The sequence below is a fragment of the Orbicella faveolata genome, unplaced genomic scaffold (genome assembly GCF_042242905.1).
Source record: "Orbicella faveolata isolate gen_17 unplaced genomic scaffold, um_ofav_v1 contig_12, whole genome shotgun sequence".
NCBI classification, from domain to species: domain Eukaryota; kingdom Metazoa; phylum Cnidaria; class Anthozoa; order Scleractinia; family Merulinidae; genus Orbicella; species Orbicella faveolata.
The window spans coordinates 11396025-11411683 of record NW_028301539.1 but is presented as its reverse complement, the minus strand read 5'-3'; the positions used below and the strand labels follow the sequence as shown (position 1 = coordinate 11411683).

Below are 15659 nucleotides of genomic sequence, written 5' to 3'. Positions count from 1 at the left end.
CTTTATCTCACTTCTTTCATTCAGCCAGAATTTCAAGATCCCAAAACCAGCTAAAACAAACTCGTAAGTCTTAAGTCTTGTGTACATCTTCATTATTTAAACCACTTCATTGCAAAAAAACTTAATCTTGAATTTTTGTACAGTTGTAGTTAATGTTAATGCAGTGAATATTCTGTTGTACTAGTAAACAAAACAACCATACTACAGTATTACTTTATAAATTTTGTAGCCCCAAGAGAGGGTTCTTCACTGCAAATCCAATTTATTGTTTATGCATGTTTGTGGACAAGAAAATGTTTACATATGCTGTGCTCAATTAGAGCTAATTTAATCTATTTCAGAGTTGATTTGCCTTTTAAATGTTGTAGGACTAGCTTATGTTTTTATGACATTAGTATATCTGATGAATGTAACTCTTTTAATTACAGAAATTCTCTGATGAAATGGAGTGGAGAGCATGATGTAATGCTAAGAAGGGAAATTATTGTTCGAATTATGGAAATATAAGGCAGGAAGCCGTGAAAGGGGCCAGTGCCTAGATAGAATTGCTGAGAGTCTTAATCATTTGAAAAAGCCATCCTTTAGTGTGTCCCAAAAGTCTGTGAGAAACAGGCTGAAGATATTAGAGCGAGATTTTAAAAAGAAGTAAAGATCTGAAAAAAATGCTTCTGGGATTTGTTCAGAAAAGACAGAACTCAATCAAATAATGGAAGACTACTTGGAACAGAAGGAAGATTGCAAGAGGGAGTCAGAGAATGCCTCAGAAGAATCTCGGGAAAAGGCAGCAAAGGACAAGGCTACAGCAGAAGACATGAGACACAAGGCAACAGAATCTCTGTCAGAAACAAAGACAAGAGCTGGGTCTGATCTACCAAAAAAGAAAAGGAAACACAATGGAAATAACACTCTCAAACACTTGAGACAGGCATCAGATAGAGAATGTGAATTGAAAAAGCAAGAACTTGAATTTAAAATGGAACAGAAGAAAAGTGCAGCAGCCCAACAAACCCTTATGCTTCAGCAAATGAAGAATCAGCAAGAGCAATTTAAAACAATGCTTCAAAGCCAGGCCCTGCATGAACTTTTGAAAGAGAGAAATTGATGTATTGTTGGACTAATTTGTTTAGATTTTATGGGTGTAGTTGTGCTTATGGTTACATTTTTTGGTAATGCGATACCCCTTTCTCCATATTTAATGTATGATCTCTATTTACTATTTAATGAAAAGTTGAAACAAAATTCTACTTTTGATGCTGTTGAATTCCACATTGACACAAAAATAACAGAAGTTTAAACTATATGATTACATAAAGTAACCATCTAGGGGTGGTGGATTGATACCAGAGTACTCTGAGCTAATACACTGGTACAAAATAGTATGAGAGTTCTGAATCAAGGTACAGTCTATGTACATTTTCCCCACTGCACTTAAACCAATTTTGAGGTTCTTTTTAAAATCCAAAAATTTAAAGTAATTAATTATGTCTCCAAAAACCCATTCAACAGCAGTGTGTGCACCATTCATGGCTGTATTGTAGTGTTTCTTCTCTTAGGCTAGAGTTCCACCCCTAAAAGGTCCTCGCAAGTGTGCACGCAGGGGATATGCAGGGTCGCCGCATAGACACATGGGTGTTCCAGTTATGGGGGAATTAGAGAATCTTTGCAGCTGTTGCAAAAGACCTGATGATGTTAGCATGCTGCTATCATGGTGCTTCCCTTCTACAGGGCTATACAAATGACAAACCAGTGCACTAGGCAATGTCACAGATTGAAATTTTATGAAATGCACCCGCTTGTGTCCATTGTAGATAACTCTTTGATTGACACCTGGCCTACAAACTGGCCAAATAGTTCCATCAATGAAACCCCAACAATTGTCTGAAGCTGCGCCTGACTGATGCCCAACATCAGCATATTACGTACGGTTTGCTGGCGAAAGCAGGTTATGATCACACATGTAGGTAGTCCGCAAGTGATTCCATCAATTGTAAATTCAGTCAGTCAAATTCAGATCTCTGGGACTGGTCTTGCAAAATGAAAAACCATATCTCTATACCAGCAAGGATATGAAAAAGCAGGAATAGACAAATGCAAATACACAAAGCAGGAATAGATTCAACAATTGCAGACCATTGTACGTCACCAACTCATCTGGTAACTGAAGTGCATCCGCAAATTTGTATATGTCATTTTTATAGAAGTGAAAATTCAGCGTTGCATTCAGCATTTGTCAACTTGTCTAGTTCAAATCTTTCATAGTTCGAACACAGAAAATCGGGGTTTTTTTGACCTGTTCGCATCATACAACAAAACAAACTCTCTGCCGTTGAAAAATCCTATTTTGTATGCATACACAATGCAGTTTCGTCTCTCTTAAGTTTGGCATTTCTCTCGTAGTTTCTCTAAGGGATATATCTTCACAAATAAGTGTTTCCTGGAAAAATTATAATTTCCACAAAGGCACAAACATGGCAAGAGGAAATTACTTCGCGCCAGTCATCGTCCTGATATCGTAATCAAATTTTGGTGCCAAATTACTCCCTTCAAGTAATCAATCAGAGCATAGCATACACTGTAACTAGTCTTTTTTTCAAGTGCTTCACTACAAGTGAGCACATAATTTTTGAGATATTTTTCCCCACCCCCACAAAAAAAAAATTATCCCTTAGGCTTGGGATTCTGGTATGTGGTACATGATGGTGGTAGGTGGTGGTAGGTGGTGCACGGTGAAAATGAAGATGTAATGCATTACTTTATATGTAGAAAGTATCCTGCCTTGCAAATCTACAAAGTTCTTTAGATATTTGCTGTGGATCTGGCAGAAAATACTGCATGGATTTTTTTGTTCATCAAAACACATCCAAGGAACATTATCATTACTCACTACAATTTGAAAAAGATTCAAATCCACAGTATGTGGACCCAATTAAAGCAGTTGTTCTAAGAAATGCTGTATTTGTTATCTGAGTTCCAACATAAAAAAGGTTTAATGCTTCATGTCCATCACCATGAATCATTAAGCAGGGCTCAATATTTAAAAAAATATATTAAGTCGCCATTTTGTGGCCAGTTATGAAAAGTTAGTTGCAAGTTCAAAAATTTTAGTTGCAAGTAAACACAAATTAATTATTTAAAATCACATTAACAACAAAAACGTATACCGATACACTCTATCTTTGCATGAGTTACGTTAAGTTCTGTCTATACATGTATTTGAGGTACATTGTCATCAAATCTGTATATCTTTGTAACAACAAACACGCTTGATACGAGTGACCCACCATGTTTGTTTTGCGGATGGATCCAACAGCAAAATATGTCCCATGGTTACATATTTATATAGCAACCACTGCAATGGCATCTGATCGGACAAATACTGTTCATAATGTCAAAAGATTAGGCAGTATTATGCCCAGACATGTTCACATTTCTATAACAATTACAACACAAAACAACTGAAATTTATATATAACATATATAAATTTCAATTGTATATCTGAAGGTAACTTTGATGAGCACGATTTGACTGACTTTGGTGATGATGACAGTGATGCTCCTAGTTCATGTAATCAGCACCAGAAATGTGAAATTGACCTAATACTGTCACACTGATCACAAAACAAGCACTCAATGTGATCAGTTTTATCAAGATCAGCTGATGGAGATGACTCAGAAGCTTGGATGTGAGGATCAGCTTGACCAAGATCAGAAGCATGAATGTGATCAATCTAAACAGATCAGGATAAGGAACATGTCCAGCAACTTCAGCAGCTTGAGGGAGATGAAGACTTAGCTTTTGATCTTCAAAGATGTTATGATGTGGAGGATATCATCACTCGTGAGGATGAAAACACAACAATCAGTGATTCATCTTCAGTGGTAACCTATTTAGGTACGCAGGTAGATGAGTCAAGAAAGAGTTAGACTGTAATCATGTCTGCAACTTGTATCTTGCCTTTGTCTTTCAGAAAATTAAAAAAGTATATTTTCCTTTCACTGAAATCCTATACTTTTTCCCCAACCATATTCTTTTAACTGAAGCAAAGTCTCTAAATGAACACTGAAAATCACTGGAAGCCAATTGACAAATGTTGACGTGATTGACATATAATAGACTAGCAGATTTCATGTGTTCCACAAAATATTTGAAGGATAATAAACACAATAGCCTTCATTTGACTTTAAAAATATGCTTAGATATTTGTCCCTGGGGTGGGGCATTCACAATTTTATCGCCGCCTGGGGCCTGGGCATTTGCGTACCCAGCGGCGACCCCCAGGGTGAACCCCGGGCATTTGACACACCTGTTTTCGAAAGTTCCATGGATGGGTTCATCGGGAAACATGAGGCGTTTGTCAAACAATGGCTTGTCCGTTAGGGACTAGAGAAACTCATAGATGTTTTTACAGGTATATTTTCTCAATTTTAGATATTTCTTCATTACTTGTAAGCATATATGAGCGACAAGGTGAACTACATTTTGTTTATCACAAAACAATCACAGATGTGAACACAACTATTTCGCATTTCGTATTCAAAACTAGCCTAGCATTTTTAAGCGATGACGTAATCGCTTTATGCTGGCAGGCAGGCATTCCTTTGGATAGTGATTTTGCATAGTTTGTCGCTCTTATGTCCATGCACTTATGTCACACACTTTTTATCCCCCTGTGGAAGCGAAATGCACTCTGGGAGTTCTTTTGCTGCTTTCTTTTGCCATTTGTAGGTTCAGCGGAGTGCTTTTAATTGGAACTTTTAAAAGAAGATTTAGGAGTGGATTTTGGTTTAAACAGTATCGGATAAATTTGCATTCAGGGGCAAACTCATAATAAGAACATATCCTCCATACATACAAGTTTAGATAGACAAGAAAGTTGCACAGGCGATAGGTGAAGGCTTTGTGGCTTTCCTTTGCCGTTTGTAGGATCAGCAGACTGCTTTTAATCGATATGACAAGGATACAGTTAAAACAACAAATTAATTTCCAGTGAGGTAATTAGTGTTGCCAAATATTTTTAAAGATAATAAGGTGTCGATTTCAGAGAGAGTAACATTCTTTTGGGGGTTTCCTTTGCGGCTGTTTTTAGGATAAGCGGAGTGCTTTTCATTTCAGCTTTCACTGGCAAACTCGTAATAAGAACATATCGTCCATACATACAAATTTAGATAGACAAGCAATAGACAAGCACACACGATAGCTGAAGGGTCTACATAAAATTTACGGATTGGTAGTGCAGTTGTACTTTTGCCAGTCTTGAAGTGAATTGAATGAGCATTGTATGAGCACTGAAATATACAGTTTACAGTAGTGATAATGAAGTCAGGGTACAATTCATTTGTAGTTTTCAGTTTTTTATGAAGTTTTGGAAATGTGCTGTTTTATGTTTTCTGTCAACGAAAGATTGATTAAACAATCGATAATCGTTTTGTCAGGGTAAAGACAATGTTCATTGATGACAAGTATACGGTTAAAAACAAATTAATTTTCTGTGAGGTAATTATCACCGTCAAATATCTTTAAAGATAATAAGGTGTTGATTTCCAAGAGAGAAACTTGTACTTTGCTGCTTTCCTTTGCTGTTTGTAGGATCAGCAGAGTGCTTTTAATTTCAGCTTTTAAACAAACATTTGGGGGTGGATTTTGGTTTTTTACAGTGTCGGATAAATTTGCGCTCACGGGCAAACTGATAATAACACATCTTCGATACATACAATTTTAGATAGACAAGCGGGTCACACACGCGATATGACAAGTCAAGAGAAAATGATTTTCTCTTGGATAAGTATATGGTGAGAACAACAAATTAATTTCCGGTGAGGTAATTAGCTTTGCCAAATATCTTTAAAGATAAAAAGGTGTTGATTTCAGAGAGAGGAACTTTTCAGCGGAGTGCTTTTTATTTGGGTTGGTACATTTCGCTGACCCCTAGCACATGGACTAGCAAGATGGACCTAGTACATGAACTACTTGAATGAACCACCAATGGACTACCCTAAATGTACACCCTAAAATTTCTAACCCAAAAGTTTAAGAATCACTTTGTCTGCTCATGTTCCAATCTTCTAGGAACAATTTTTAAACATCATCGCTTCTGCATGCATTCCATGCCATTTATTTAAATTCATCGAAGTGGAGTTAAAATACTCAAGGTTTGCGAATTCAGATGATGCGATCTTCACAACAGATCTTGCGAGCTTAAAATGTGATGCATCGTCATTTAATGATAATTGTTTTATTGTAAACATTGTTAACAGGATTGTCATTATTCTAGTCAAAATATTCAAAACAAATGGTTTTTATACGACAAAATATTTAACATTACACTATCCTCTACCAAACTGTTAAAAACAAAATATAAAGAAATAAATATAATCAGAATCAACTAACACGTACTGTTGTCCTTGAAGTCTTCCCGTTGCATTAAAATACTGCAAAGTTGAACGTTTTATTCACTGAGTAATACAAAAACTGCAGAAGTGTTGGAAGGCGATGATCCCAGTAGCAGGGCATTTGCCCTCATTCTTTGTCCCCACCCCAGGGCATTTAGACAGCTTATGTGTCCCCACCCCGAGGAATTTGCCCATTATTTTTTAAAATGCTAATGCCCGGGGGTTAGCCCGGGGGGGGGGGGGTGGGCACTGCTGGAATTGACTTACGCATAATCAATAAAAACAATGTGGATCTAACGGGCGAAAACGACGCACCACAGAAGGGCGCATTAACGTAGACGAGCCTTGACGTAGCGTCCTATTTTCGACTCCTAACGAAAGGAAATCGACAGCTAACAGTCATTTTCTGTTGCCTCATACAACTTCGAGTAAATATGAGAGGAAAGTCAAGTGAGCTTATCTGTGGCGCGGCTACTTGTGAGTTCGCCACGAACGTGTTCTCTTCTGGAAGCCAATTCGACGAAAACCTGTTCCCTGTGAAAAAATTATCGTCTAAGGTCTTCAACGACTCCTACTTAGTTATTTGTGTATTTCTTTGTTGCCCTTTCATAACAGCGACAGAAAGCAGTATCAAAACTGTACCTACCTCAGCTGTTTATGGCGCGACGGCTCGTTTGAATTCGACACGAAAGTGTTAATTTCTGGAAGCCCATTCGACGAGGACTCTGTTTCCTGTGAAAAAATATATTGTCCAAGGCCTTAACCGACTCCTTCTGTATGTATTTATTCATTGCACTCTCATAAATACGACAGAAAGTACTGATTTCCACGTACCTCAGCTGTTTAGGCGCCCTCAGAACCCCTCAATATCGTCGGAGTGTTAACTAACAAATCTCTTGTGACCCACGTGGCACCCGAGGAAATCATTCGTTCCCAGTCTCATCGCCTTGTACTAAACGTTGCCGCGGGGGGACGGGATAGGGAAGTGATCCGTTTGGGGATAAGTGATTCGAGGCATATTTTGTAAAGCTCTTGTAAGACTGCAAGCCCAGGATTTCTGGATCAGGTAACGAAATAAACAACAGAAAACAAAGCATGAATGAAGCAATGAACGAATTAACTTTACATGTACTTAACGTGTCTAAAATAATCTAGCATAGAGAGATCCTCCTACTGATAGGGACACCTCGTAACTTTGATGCGTGGACGGGTCAGAAAAAAATGGACTACAGCCGAATCTTGCTAGTCTCTCGATGAATGGATCTGTAAAACCAACAGACACTGACAGGGTAGTCTGGGACCACGCCCTAGTGAGATCCAGATCCACCTTAACTACATAAGTTTTACAACGAGATATAGCGCGTAATCCTGGCGTAATCTAAGTTAACACGTTATACGAATATTAGTGTAGGTAATCATACGGTTTTTCTCGTTCAATTCGGAATTAATTTGCACGAGTGAGTTTTTCAAAAGCTTTTGAAAAGTTCACAAGTGCAAATTGATTCCAAATTGAACGAGAAAAACCGTATGATTACTTATTAATAATATAAACATGGAAAAATTCGCGCGGAGGAAGTGCCGGAAAATCTTCTTGAAGCCATTTTTTCACTAGAGAAAACTTCTTTCAAAGTTTCCGCACAAAATTTTCGCTATCATTTTACGTTATATCATTGGCTTAGAAAATCTATATTGTCTTTCAGCCAATCGAAATCCAGAATTACGATGTGTAATTTGCACTGATGTTACACTTTTTGCACTGGTGTTAGACCTGAACTGTACTGCTCTCAGCCAATCAGAATCGAGTAATTTTTTCGTGTACATTATTATTTATGTTATAGAATTTTATATCTATTTTGTTATTAATAGATTTATTTACTGAATTTGTCAAAGAATTCTTTAGAGTTGTAAATGTAGTTTACATACCGTAAATCCTCGAATTAGCACACGGGGCACTTATTTCAAATTTAAAGAAAAGCGCAAAATTTCTCCAAAACTTTCTTTTTGTCCATAATTCTGTCCAATTGACCATTCTTAGCCTCTAAAGAGCAAAATTTGGCTCGATGACGGAATTCATACAATTTTGGTTAAGAATAGACGGGGGCGATCATTCGAAGGGTGGGGGGCTTATTTAATTTTTCCCAAATCATGACCTGACATAATCATTTTTTAATACATCAACTGCGCGTAAACAACAACATGAGCTGTTTATCGACATAACAAGCTGATTCTAAAGTTTAAATCGCGGCACCGTTTGTACTTAACTTAACGTGTTCACAAACTGAAACAATGTGAAAATCTAATGCTACACAAGATAGGGGGAGGGGAGGGGGACACTTATTTTAAATTTTGGCCGACAGGAAGGGCGCTTATTCGAAGGGGGCGCTAATTCGAGGATTTACCCTATATGAATTAAGGGATCAGCTTTATATGAGGATTAATAAAGTACTTCCTTGCTGGCATCCTATTTGCATGTAGATATTTGTACATAATTTATGCAAATAAAGTTTTTTATAAAGTAATGTCGCTTATTATGTATAACCCATGGGCGACGAAAGGCTCTCTTCCCTGGCTCCAATGTACACCTATTATCAATGAGATAAATTGACTTAGAAGAGATGGTAATCTGTTGTCCACCAAACACCCACGAAGACTGGGGACAAGGGGAGTCCCTGGGGATTGATCCATCTTCTTAACTGAAGAACTGTAAAAGTGACAGTACCGCAGCATTGTGATGCTCATGGTAGTCGAACCTACAATAATTACAATCGATTTGAACAACTATTAGGTGAAAGTAAAATTTTCTATCGTTTGCTTTCCATTACAATTTCTATGCAGTCCAATAAACGCCCAGAAAATCAATCAATAGATTTCTATAGTTTGGTTCAATTTGACCTGGACCCCACCAGAACAAAAAAATGGTGGAATCTGACTAAGGGCTCGGGACGTTATATAGACACGAGCTAAGAGGAGCATCTTATAACAAACTGTTGTATGAAGCCAAAATGAAATAAAGTCAAACCTCCACTAACGGTCACCTCCCAAAACGCCCACCTCTCTACAAAGGCCACTTTTTTTCGTCCCGGCGGAAGGTCTATGCATTCACTCTTATTTTAACCTCTCGACATCGGCCACCTCTCCACAACGTAAGTAACGCCCACTAAAGCGCGTCCCAAACTACCAAAACAACCTCTCCACAACGGCCAGTTAATGGACGACTGACGAATGGTGTTTGCCAAACCCAGTGTTCTATTGTAAAAAGTCACGAAACTTGATCCGTACCGCGCGTCGTTGGTCTCCGTTTCTGTTTGGTTTCTGTTTTATTGTTTATTTTGCTTGTGTTAGGTATTTCTATGCTACAAACAGCATTTTTTAAAATATAAAATTGTTGTACCTTCCCCCACCGATTAAAGTAAAACAACAGGTGTCATATTACACCCCTACCTCCCCATAACGGCCACTGACATCTGTCCCCAGGGTGGCCGTTGTAGAGAGGTTCGACTGTATCTCAGAATAACTCCCCAGTCTTTTGTGCAAATTTGTTTCACCCTCGAGTAGTGCGTTTCTCACAGCAGACAGCAGCGGCTATAGCAGGCTGGGATTGAATGCTTTATACTTTTGTTAAATGCACAAGCAATACACTCCGAGTCCGTGGGCTTACAAGGGCTGGGTGTTCTCCCTTCACCCCACACACACACATGGGGTGTCTAGACAAGACGTAATCGATCCTCGTTTTCACATGCTTAAAGGTACATTTGGCTTTTATTTCTGGCAAAATCACGAGCCAGTTACTAAAATATGACTACTGCGTAGATCGGTCACTTTCCGAGAGGTTTTCTTGCGTTACATATACTTCGATGTCTCATATCGAGACTATAATGTGTACAAGTTATCGAACACAAAATAAACTTAGCAAATTACATAGTTAGACTTTTCTGTTAACGAAGAAGCCAATATAAATATGAAAGGCAACACTTTGCTTTTTACAGAATAAGCAGTCCGACAAAGTCAGCAGAATATAAACTGATATCTTCCTAGAAGACAAATAAACATTAACATGTCCTGTTATATTACGCTATATGGCTTCACGCGAAGTAGTTAATTAAATGGACTGGTCGTGTTTACCTACTTGCGTACTCTGAAACTCAAATCCACAAGGAAATTACTCGGGAATGGATAAGAATATACGATTCAGTTACATCTAATCTTCGGCAACAAAACATTTCGTATGTAGGAATACTGCCTAAATTAAGCTTTATTCACGGGATTAAGTTACGTGCTTAGCGCTGAAAATGATTGGTTTATACGATATGGTTACCGTTTTTCGAAATCAGCAAAATACATAACCGAAAGAGATGGTGCTTACCATTTCTAACTCAGTTGCCGGCTATCGTTTTTTGTGAGGAGAGGGGGGCATGGGGATAAACAAATGATACTGAATTTTCCGATGCTTAGATACCAACCGGAATTAAAGGAACACCTAAAAACGAAGTCCATAAATAATTGCCGGAAGATGCTGTTCTATTTTTTGGGGGGGAAGTGGGGAAAACTAGAAGCGCAAAGCGCGACCGTGGTGAAGGGACAGAAACTTTCCCTGTCCCTCCCCCGACCTCCCCCGATCGCGCCTCACGCTAGTTTCCCCCTCTCCCTCCACTTTAAACCCCGACCACGTAGGCTACTGGTTTTATGGTAAGCACCGGTGAAAGTTACCCAGTTATCAATAACGATCAGTAATAGTTTCATACATTTGTCTCTAGATGTTAGGCGGGTTTGACTTTGACTCGCAGTTCTAACTGTAGTAAACATGGCCTCTTTTGATTCCAGATTAGCGTTATTCAGCGACCAGGGCATTCGACGAAGTTGGAAGGTTCAGATTGACAGCCCATCACCAAATTGGCTCAGCAGTTTGAATCAAATAACCATGTGTACTCCTCGTCGTTAACACAGCAGGTTGTCGGGATATGTGTTACATGAGGTATCCTGACCCAGTGACGTAACCTTATACAAAGTGACGTCACGACTTTCCAAGCGGTTTACTTGTTGATTGGAGGATAGACATCGGAAATACATCGCAAACTGTTGTGGCAAAACGGTAAAATGTTTTCTTGTGAGTAGCCAGTACAAGAGATTGAAGACGTTGCAGTGATAAGTGTGATAATTACGACTTGTTCCCGTAACTTGGAAGTTCAGATGCGTGCAGACATACAAACGTTTTACTCATCGTTTCTCACGAACCAATTTATCGGCTCTCTTCAAAGCAATGATGTCTCCAAACACGATTGACTCAGTTGCACATCGCACATCCAACCAGACAGCGTGTTTTTTAATTTTTTTCAATACCACGTCATGTTTCTGCGATCTTGATGTCACACGGGAGCACGTTCCAACCAAGACTTGCATCAGCTTGGAGATTAATTTTTCTGCTCTTGAAGTAAATTCTTCTTACACAGCCGGTAAAACCAGTATCAAACTTTCTGTAAGTCATTTCCACAATGTTGCCGCCTCCTCCTGTTGATAAACAGTCAAAAAAAAAAAATAATAATAATTACTTTTCTTTAATGATTTTAAAAAGGAAAAAAACAGCAGGAACAAAAAGCAGCAAAAGGAAACGTGTGCAGAATGAAAGTGACCCTTTTTGCAAATGATCGCTAAGAAACCCTTAACCTTGAATTGAGTACTCTCTTAATGTGCGTAGTTTCTACAAGAAAAAAACTTTTACTTAAGGTAAACAAACATAAAACTTTGTTGTTCTTTTCGGGATGGCTTTTAAAAGAGAAGGCGTCGTGCTGTACAAGGTCACTGTTCGACATGGCAACCCAGAGCGAGTTCCAATTCTAATGGCCGAGACAAATTGAGGTCGTGAAGAAACACAAGTATCGTAAGTTAAGTTGCACTTTTAAGTGCCGCTTTCCCGTATTCACCTATAAGTATGGGTCCCTTCACGTTCAATCCGAGGCTTCCGTCAGCTGATGTGCCGTTAACAGGCTCTGTATCATCCACCTTGAGAGAACCTTCTTTGAAACTCCTGACAATGGAATAAAGAGATAGAGAGACAAAAGTGTTTTGTTTTGTTTTTTTGTTTTTGTTTTTGTTTTTTTCCTGGAAAAACTATCCTGCAGCACGATTCAAGTTTTCATTTTTGTCCAGATCGAGGGAAAGAAGGTTCACCCAAAAAAACACATAGAACAAAATGATAAAAGGTGATACCTACAATAAACTTCGACAGTGAAAATAGTTAATACGAGATATATGTTTTCCTTTTCTCGTTCGAGTATTTATTTGAGGCGTTCCGTCACGATATGAGGAACATAACTAACAGATTCGCCATTCTTCGTTCTTTTAATTCAGATGTGCAGTTCCTTACCTGAACACTTCAACAGTATGCCACTGACCGTCGTTGACTGGTAACGAGGAGAGGAGAACAGCGGGACCCGAGCCCAGCTCAAATCTACGAAGCGAAATAAAACATCAGCGCCTTTCGGAACAAAAAGCAGCAAGCATTGAATGTAAAGTTTTTCTATGTTACCTGAAGAGACACATATTGCGCGCGCCAAATAAAAAAGAATATAAAAGATCGACAACCTGGCATCTATCAAAACTGACCTGAACTCCAAGAATCCCTCTCTTAAACCGATTGCGAAGTAGTCTCTTCTCTACAAAGAAAGTAGAAATCTGAGCTGGTTAACGTCTTAAAGACAGTGATTAACGTTTATCGCGTCTTTGTACATTGCCTCTCAGTCAAGCTCGATATAATAACATCAAGGTAAAAAACGATATCGTAACGTCCACGGTCTTTCAAGGTTCGCACTGACCGCATTTCACCATTTCTAGGGATCAGTTTTCTCATATCCCGAAAGACTCTAACTGGGCAGCAATGCAACTTTTCATAACGCGATTCCAAAAACCCTCTATTTTCAAACATAAAGTGTTTTAAAATACCACAGCGAAAACAAAATCGCTAACCTGGCCTTGCCATAAAATTACTCCATTTGGTGCGTCGGTTTTTATTTCGAGTGACATATAATCTGGCTTTACTACCCTGAAAACACACAAAATACATATATCAAAGATCTAAAGCGTTCAATTTCCTGATCTGTTCGACAAAGTAAAGGTTTCTAAATGATTTGGAGAACATTACACGAGGTTGATCAGTTGATTAATGAAAAAACGTTCAGAGTAAGCCACTCTAAACACGCAATGAATTTGAACCGTAATTGGGAAGGTCGAGTTAGCGTTTTGTGGTCATACCTTGGCCCTCGCATCAGAGTTCCTGGGAACTGTAAGTAACCATCTCCACTGAAGGAAGCGCTGTTGCCAAGTTGAACAACTACGACGAAAAAGATATAGTAAGTTAGCGGTAAGTGGGCTTGTCACCTTGTCGTGGTGGTAGAGCTTGCGTGTCTCAGTGACCCCAAGAGCTATGGCGGTGGGGACTTAGTCCCTGGTGGGTTCAACCGTGCCGGATTGGTCGAGGGATAGAGCCCTGACATAGGACAGCCCCTGGTCCTCCAGGTTAGGGGTTGGGCGTTAGGCTAATCACCTAACCTTGTAAAAAAATGAATGATTACAGAAACTTTCCAGGCCCTATGTGCCAGCTTGGCGCCAGGGGACAGGTGAAGGTGAAGTTAGCACAGGAAACAATCTTGGAAATAGTTGGAAACAATAGTTGCGAGCATAGAACAAGAATAATTCAGATTGTTCAAGCGTTAGATTATTTAAAAAAAGATTTACCTTAATTACCAATCAAACTAAGAGATAAATACATGGAAAACTGTAAGCACGACCACTTCGGTGCTCAGATTTACTTTCCTCAACCTAGATCAGCATTGCAGTATTACCATTCTTATCTTACGGAGATTAATCTCTACCAAACTCTAGAATAAACGACATCTTCGTTTTTTTTTCTTAAGGGACAAAAGAAACTGCAAAACGCCATATTATTGAGACACCTGCCTTGAGCAGAATCAAGGTGTGATCTGCATAGGCGATTTATTTAACCAGCTACATAAGAAGACCCTCCCAACCCCACCCCCACCCCACGATATATACGAAATGTAATATGAATGCCCGACGAAAGAATACCTTAGAACAAGCCTAACCTAGCTGTTTCGTACTACTAGGAACTCGATATCACTCCGTAAAGCATAGTCGATAATGGGAGAAAGTTGTTATTTCTCCCACCTTAGTGATCCAACACATGTGGTGCACCTTGATGTATCTCTGAATACAAACGCACCAGTAGTCTTAGACTACTGTACAAGAATACTTACAACTCTCGCAACGCTCTCCTCCATATCCTAACCGGCACGCACATATCCTATCAGAGCTAGGGAAAGCTATTCCACTATTCAGACAAGTCTTGTTCTTTTCCGGTCCGACCATAGTGAACTCGCAATGTCGTCCTGTGTACCCTTGTGCGCAAGAACAAACATAAGCGGTTTTCCCTATCGGTATGCAAGTGGCATTGTTTAGACACGGTTTTATTTCACAAGGTAACAGGCATTCTGTACACTGTTTGATGTCACGCAATTTGAGGTTAGACTTGATCAAGTTAATCTCTCTGTCGTCTACAGACACGGCAGATATACAGCCGACCAGTCCAGTGTCAACGCCAACTTTGCGAGTATCTATCGCTGTGAAGTTTTCCACGCCGCCTATGAACAAGTCTAAAGCGAGGTTCAATCCTTTTAAGCAGCACGGCGAGTAGTCTGAGACAGGTGGATCGCTATCGAATGTAAGCGAGCTCCAGTCAAGAACACGTTCCACTAAAACAGTGTGCCACATTCCTACGGTGATGTTTCTGGAGCTTCGCACAATACCAGGGCCGCTCCCTAGATTAAACATAAACACCACTTTACCGCCAATAATAGCTAGCGAGATAAAGTCTCCTCGTCTAGGGTAACTTCGCTGACCATTGTACAGCAGGAGCATGTTGTCTGACCTTTGAACCATAAATCTAACGGCGAGTTTTAATTGTTGAACAGCGCCTTCGATACCGGGGAATGACATGAAGGAATTACCCTCGAACATGGGCGTGTCTATGAGAGTTCCTAAAGAAAGGGAGGAAAGAAATCGTAATGAATAACAAAGCTAAACGTTTGACAAGCAATGCATCGAACGAACAAAAATTATTGATATTTTCATCGCGATAAAAACCGAGAAGGGAGGAGAAGATTAAACCTCTTTCAAAAATTATTCAGAAGAGAGAGAATTGGTTCGGGACTTGTGTGTTTACGCTATTACACTATTGTGATGCTGCGTGAATTTAAGTA

General features: G+C 39.3%; 1 protein-coding gene and 1 long non-coding RNA gene across 5 annotated transcripts in view; both read right to left on the bottom strand.

Moving 5' to 3' along the window:
- Positions 1-7299, bottom strand: part of LOC149116627 (uncharacterized) — a 55925-nt gene extending 48626 nt beyond the window's left edge. For 2 of the 4 annotated variants that reach the window (XR_016205423.1, XR_016205421.1), the window contains exons 1-2: positions 7225-7299; positions 7037-7122 (exon numbers count right to left, since the gene is read on the bottom strand). This is a non-coding gene — a long non-coding RNA (uncharacterized LOC149116627). Of the gene's footprint in view, positions 1-6394; positions 7123-7224 lie in introns of all 4 variants that reach the window. The other 2 variants (XR_016205422.1, XR_016205420.1) reach the window with 2 other exon arrangements.
- Positions 7300-10119: 2820 nt separating this feature from the next.
- The window catches only part of LOC110047444 (basement membrane-specific heparan sulfate proteoglycan core protein-like), a 46468-nt gene continuing 40928 nt past the window's right edge, over positions 10120-15659 (bottom strand). Inside the window, exons 52-58 of the mRNA XM_089282382.1 lie at positions 14658-15437; positions 13636-13714; positions 13351-13426; positions 12991-13040; positions 12752-12835; positions 12309-12412; positions 10120-11895 (exon numbers count right to left, since the gene is read on the bottom strand). Coding sequence (XP_089138508.1) covers positions 11732-11895; positions 12309-12412; positions 12752-12835; positions 12991-13040; positions 13351-13426; positions 13636-13714; positions 14658-15437 — 1337 coding nt within the window. The 3' untranslated portion in view covers positions 10120-11731. The remainder of the gene's footprint in view (positions 11896-12308; positions 12413-12751; positions 12836-12990; positions 13041-13350; positions 13427-13635; positions 13715-14657; positions 15438-15659) is intronic.